Source organism: Raphanus sativus, unplaced genomic scaffold (assembly GCF_000801105.2).
Source record: "Raphanus sativus cultivar WK10039 unplaced genomic scaffold, ASM80110v3 Scaffold0727, whole genome shotgun sequence".
In the NCBI taxonomy this organism is placed as follows: domain Eukaryota; kingdom Viridiplantae; phylum Streptophyta; class Magnoliopsida; order Brassicales; family Brassicaceae; genus Raphanus; species Raphanus sativus.
This window is the reverse complement of record NW_026616043.1, coordinates 25,885-31,884: the sequence shown is the minus strand read 5'-3', so window position 1 is coordinate 31,884 and position 6,000 is coordinate 25,885. Positions and strand designations below refer to the sequence as shown.

The 6,000-nt window shown below is 35.0% G+C and overlaps 1 protein-coding gene across 2 annotated transcripts; it reads right to left on the bottom strand.

Annotated features, from left to right (window-relative positions):
- Positions 1–298: 298 nt before the first annotated feature.
- Positions 299–2,714, bottom strand: LOC130502888 (scarecrow-like protein 13). 2 transcript variants are annotated; one of them, XM_056997648.1, is made up of 2 exons: positions 2,583–2,714; positions 299–1,948 (listed from the first exon to the last, which is right to left on the bottom strand). In XM_056997648.1, exon 2 carries the CDS (start codon positions 1,905–1,907, stop codon positions 327–329), a length of 1,581 nt encoding a protein of 526 aa, XP_056853628.1. In that variant the 5' UTR covers positions 1,908–1,948; positions 2,583–2,714; the 3' UTR covers positions 299–326. The 2 variants fall into 2 exon arrangements, with proteins under 2 accessions (XP_056853628.1, XP_056853629.1); XM_056997649.1 differs by having other exon boundaries at positions 299–1,944; positions 2,583–2,706.
- Positions 2,715–6,000: the final 3,286 nt, after the last annotated feature.

Genomic DNA, 6,000 nt, shown 5'->3' with positions numbered 1-6,000 from the left:
GGAACCACAACCTGACCTGTAAATATTGGTCTGAATCAAACCTTTGGTCCAGAAGATTAAGTAATGCTTTGGTTATATTGGTAGTTCTCACTACTTCACTAGTAGTAGTAGCACCCACGCCCACAACAACAGCAACACAACAGCAAATTTAAGAGAAAAAAAACATTACCAGGTTTGCTTGTATACAAATATATAGTATTTAAACTAGTTGACTTATAGTTTTGCTACAGCTGAAAACATCATTCACATCCTCAAAAAATTACAGGTGAGAGATGTGTCTGTTGTGTACTCTTCTTCATCCACTCTCAGTTCAACCACCATGTGTCCTACACAATCTGATTTGGGTTTGGTTTCCAAGCGGAACATGTAGCCATTGGTCTCCTCTTCCAGAACAGATACAGCGCTCCTTCACTCCCTCCTAGTTTGTAGTTCTTGTCGTAACCTTTAAGCATCTCACTCGCTGCAAACGCCGCGGATCTGCTAACAGGCCATCCCACGAACCCAGCCATCATCATCCTCACCCTCCACTTCCCAAGCACCTCGTGCCTCTCAACTCTCTCCCTCTCCTCGCACGCAATCATGTTCACTATGTCCCTCGCCACACACTGCTGCTCCGCGCTGATCCTCTGCCTATCATCCCTCGGCCTCGCCGCGTCTATCGACTCGAACATCGCCGTGTAATAATCAAGCGTCTCCGCGAACCGCGACAGGAAAGGCGACGTGTTGGTGTTGGATTCCTGCTCCACCAGCGTCACGAGCCTCGGTGGCCCGAGGCTCTTGATCAGGTGTAGCAGCCTGTCTCTGTGATTCTCCACGCTCACGCTCTCGTCAGGCATGTGGTGCAACACGTAAGGGAAGTTCACAACTACTGCAAACCCAGGCTCCACACCTAAGTGCTCCCTGTGGACCTTGCACCCGGACATGACCGCATCGTGAAACTCAAACGGCACACCGCAAGACTCTGCCATCTTCGCTAGCTTCTCACCTACCAAACCGAGCCCTCCCCCGCGTGCATACCTGGACTGCGAATCATCCACCCCCGTGACACGCAGCAACGGCGCGCCACCTGGACGTTTCGCGAGCTCGTGGATGAGGAACATGTACTGTGACCCCTGCGCGATCTGGAAATCGATGACGTGGATTTTGCTATCACCTGCCGTTGCTTCCAAGATAGCGGCGTTTGATGCCGTGTACGCGAACTTCCAGTAAGGGCAGATCTCGTAGAGAACTCCCATGTAAGACATGAGCTCCCTTCCCGTCGGTTCATTGCACTTCAAGGCTCTGTATATATTCCCTCCAGAGCCTTCGAGCCTCGCTCTAAGCCCTTCCGCCATGTAAGCACCTAGCCTTTGGACCGGAGTCCCTGAGACCGACACCATCTGTTCCAGGACGTCGATGAAGCCACAGGCTGTAGCGAAGTCACCGTCGGCGACCGCCCGGGCCCCCTCCATTAGCACTTCTTTCAAGTCTAACTGCGGAGTCAAGGCCAAGAGCTCATCCCAGTTCCATGACTTCCCAGCAGCTGGGCTGAAGCCTGAGTATTCTTCGACTTTGGGGTCACCGCTGAGCAGGGAGTCCTCAAGCTCACGGATCTTGCTCTTGATCCCGGCTTCGTCGTAGACGTAGGAAGACGCTGCGCTCAAGGGAGATCCGTAGACGTTTTCAGGGGAAGGATGCGGATCAGAGATGCATGAGTGAGGAGAGAACGGAGTCCGGGCAGATGTGATGCTCACGGAAGGGGAGTCATAGGAAGGAAGAGGACCGGATGATTCGAGGGTGAAGAAGCTTTCTTTGGATGAGCCATTGTTGTTGTTGTTGTCTATCATTTGAAACTGAGGTGAACAGTGTGGTTGAGGATACAGCATGTGAAGTCCAGCTGCAGTGTGATGTTTCTGAGATGTTTGCATTATAACCCTCTAGTGAATCGTCTTTGACTGAACCGACCTGTCTACATGGAAAAGGAATAGAAGGACAAGTGAGGCAACTTTAAATAGAAGCAAAGAGTCTAGTTCTAGTGAACAGTTTATTTCTAAGACGTATGCGACAAGAATGTACTCAAAACCCATTTTGCAAACCCCATCAGATCATAGGGGTCATCACAAAAACAGATCTAACATCTTTCAAGAATACAAAATGGGTTTTTTTGGTACTGCCTTAAGATTTCTATTACCAAAGATAGAAACTTTTATCCCAGAAACCAAATCAGTTCAGAGTCAACCCTGAAATCAGGGATTCAACTATTGGACTGAAAAGATTAAATTTGAGAGGGTTAAAAAAGTCATGATTTTTATACATTTATGTAATTCTAAATCAACACAAGATAGGACATAGACAAATTGATTTTGGCTACTGAGGTATAATCTCATATCCTTCAAACCCAACAACTAAAGGCACATGAAAGCTGGGATTCAAAAACATATAAGAGGCCTGAAACAGAGTTGAATTATATAAGAAGAACACAGTTCAATATAAGGGAAAAAAAGAAGAGTAAATGGAATTGAAAAGTGTTGACATGACAAATAAAGGAGAAAGGGAGTAGTAGTGCCATAGATTATCACGAAAGCTAATCTTAAGGAGAGAACCTGAAGCGATTGGTGTTGGAGATTACTGGAAGGGAACAGAGAGAAGAAGAAGGTTTGATTGCATACTCAAGAATCAAAGCTTGTTGTTGAGGATGGAGAGGATATAAAAAGTGTAAAATGTCATGACACGCTTGGACCCTATTAAATGTCCCTTTTATTCCTTTTATTCACTTAAAATGCCACTCTGACCATTGACTTTTGGACGGCAGTATTAGCACTAAGCCACTAACCATTGTCTTTTTTGGAAAAAAGTTTTCACGCTGCACGAAGTTTACACTAATATGGTAGAAACCATCCGATGTATTAAAATGTGTTAATAATTACACGAAATTTATGTTAATACATGCCACATATACGAAGTTTATGTTAATATGATGCCAACATCACAGTCGGGTTAAATTAATCTAAATTTAAGTTAATGAGGTCAATCCGTAGTTTATTAAATTTAATAAATTTAATAATTTTTCAAAAAACTGATTTATTAAAATTAATAAACCTTTCTTAGCAAAAAAAGATTAATAAACCTAATTGATTTTATTAATGAACTTAATAAACTTAATAATTTATTGAATTTAATAAATTAATTAAAATTAATAATTTACTAATTTTATAAATTTAATAATTTTGTTAAACTTATTAAAACTATTACACTTATTAAACTTAAAATTAATAAAACCAATAAATTTATATATTTTAATAAGTTATTAAGTTTATTAAGTTAAGTTTTAAAATTTTATTAAGTTCAATAAATCATAAAGTTTATTATGTTTCTAAATTTATTAGTTTTAATAAATTTATGAAGTTTAATTAATTTATTATGTTTAATAAATTATTAAGTTTATTATTTTATTAAGTTTAATAAATTTATTATGTTTAATAAGTTTAATAATTTTAATAAATAATTAAGTTTATTAAGATTATTAATTTGATTAAGTTTTATAATTATTTTTTTTTTTAAAAATTATGTTTATTAAATTTATTTAATTTAATAAACTGTTAATTTTATTAATTTATTTAAGTTTAATAATTTTATTAATATTTTTAATAAGTTTAATCATTTAATAATTAAATTTATATATTTAATTTTCATAAATTATAAAGTTTATTAATTTTATTAATAGGTGTAATAAGATTAATAATTTTAGTAAGATTTATAAATTTATTAACTTTGTTAAGTTTAGTAAATTATTAATTTTAATTAATTTTAATTAATTTATTAAATTTAATAAATCATTAAGTTTAGGAATTTCTTAAGTTTATTAAGTTCATTAATAAAATCAATTAGATTTATTAATCTTAATAAATCAGTTTTTTTGGAAAAATTATTAAATTTATTAAACTTAATAAATTACGGATTGATTCCATTAAGTTAAATTTAGATCAATTTAACCCGACTGTGATGTTGGCACCATATTAACATAAACTTCGTACATGTGGCATGTATTAACATAAATTTCGTGTAGTTACTGACACATTCTAATACATCGGATGGTTTCCACCATATTAGCGTAAACGTCGTATAGCTAGGAAACTTTTTTCCTTTTTTTTATTACTCTTTGTCACTTTTGCCATTGTAAATTACTAAATTTATAAATTTCTAATACAGTATGTTTCATGGTTGATAAGAAAATAGCAAAAATATTGAAGCTGATCTTATTAATTTAAAATGTATGATGACTTTTTTCTTATATATATATATGCAGGATTAAAAAAAAATTGATACAAGCATAAGCTCTAAACCGAAGTTAACCAGATTTACCTAAACTGACTACTACAAACTGATATGAAACTGCCTAAGGAAGAAAGCAACATCGCCAGAGTGAAACCTTGACTCTAGCTACTACATTGCAAGATGGCTGTTTCACTATCCGAGTAGCTTTCATCCACTGGAAGAGAGAAGAGTCTGTCTTCTAGTGTTTATACAAGGCAGTACCTGAAAAACATCATCTTCTCAAAACGATGTGAGCGAGTACGTAAGGAAAAAAAACTATGTTAAAAGCTTGACCCTCTGTGGCCATAAATCTCATTAAATATCCAGAAAAAGAGTTCAATCATGCGCTTATTATTTTTTAAAGATTAATATGGACCCTTTTATAAGTTTGAAATACCCCTAAATTAATCAAAAAATATAAAAATAAGAAGTTCAGAGATCTTCCAAAAGATGTTGTGACATCCCGACTACCTGTGTACATGAAAATGTTTTACCAAAATTATTTAATTATTTCTGTTATTAAAATGTGGTTTCTAGATATTTGTCCATAAAATCTAGAATTAAGTATGATTAATCTGAAATAATAGAAAGATATATAATTTATTAGAAAAATAATTTTCGGTGTCGTCTTCTATACAATACATAAAAACACGTGGTGATTGTAACGTAAGTAAATAAATCTTTTGAATTTTTTAAAATTTACATTATATCCGTTACGTAAGATAAAACTCACATGCCGAAAGAGCGGACATTAAAAGTTTAAAACCCATAAACTATGGTATGGACGGTTAGAGGCTAGATGTATGCAAAAGTTTTGCATAAGAAAATCCTTGAGAATCTTCATAAGCATATTAAAACCAAAAAGAAAAATAAAAACAAAAACAAATCACAAGGATGAAGAGTAACCAACAATGCAAGCAAAAGGGAGAAACAAGCTTTCCAAAAAAGAGAAACAAAATATAATGTACATCAAATCTAGGTTTATAGAAAAAAAGAAAAATCTAGGTTTATAGTTGACATTGGCCCATAGAGAATAAAGTGTGTACTACAACAACTCCATTGATTCTTTTCGCCACTCTAACTGAGATTGGCAATGGCTTTTCTACTCACTTGTCTTGTAAATATACATATTCGTCTCCTACGTACTAGTAATATTTAATAGGCGGACTTTTGTTACATCTCTTTAAATATTTTTACACAACTTCTAAGAAAATTTTTAAGATTATTATTCAGATCGAACGGATTTTGTACTTTGTACGGATGTGTGATGGCAAAATAGTAAAAACAGACTAATGCGAAGGGCAAAAGAGAACGCGTTTGCGTCACATCACACGCAATACGTAGGAAAAAGGTCGAGGGAATCAAGGGAGTTCCTGGAACATCCCAATCTCCTCTCACTCTCTGACACATTTTTTCCCTTTTAAAATTTTTTGGATCAATTTTGTTTTGTTTAAGTTAATAATAAGTGTGATTGGTTAATTGGAATAAATAGGAGGAAAATTAGTAGAGTAATAAACACAAGAAATAATAAAAGTCAAGTGTAATTTGTTTTTACTTCAACAGCAGTGAGGTAAGAGCATGTTTATCGCTGAATCTCAGATGGAGGTTTTTTCTTTTTTTTTTTTCTTTTTTTTTACTTTTTTCCTTTTATTTGATTTTTGTAAAAAAAAAAAAATATAAACTAATTGTGGGCCGCCACCTTTCAGT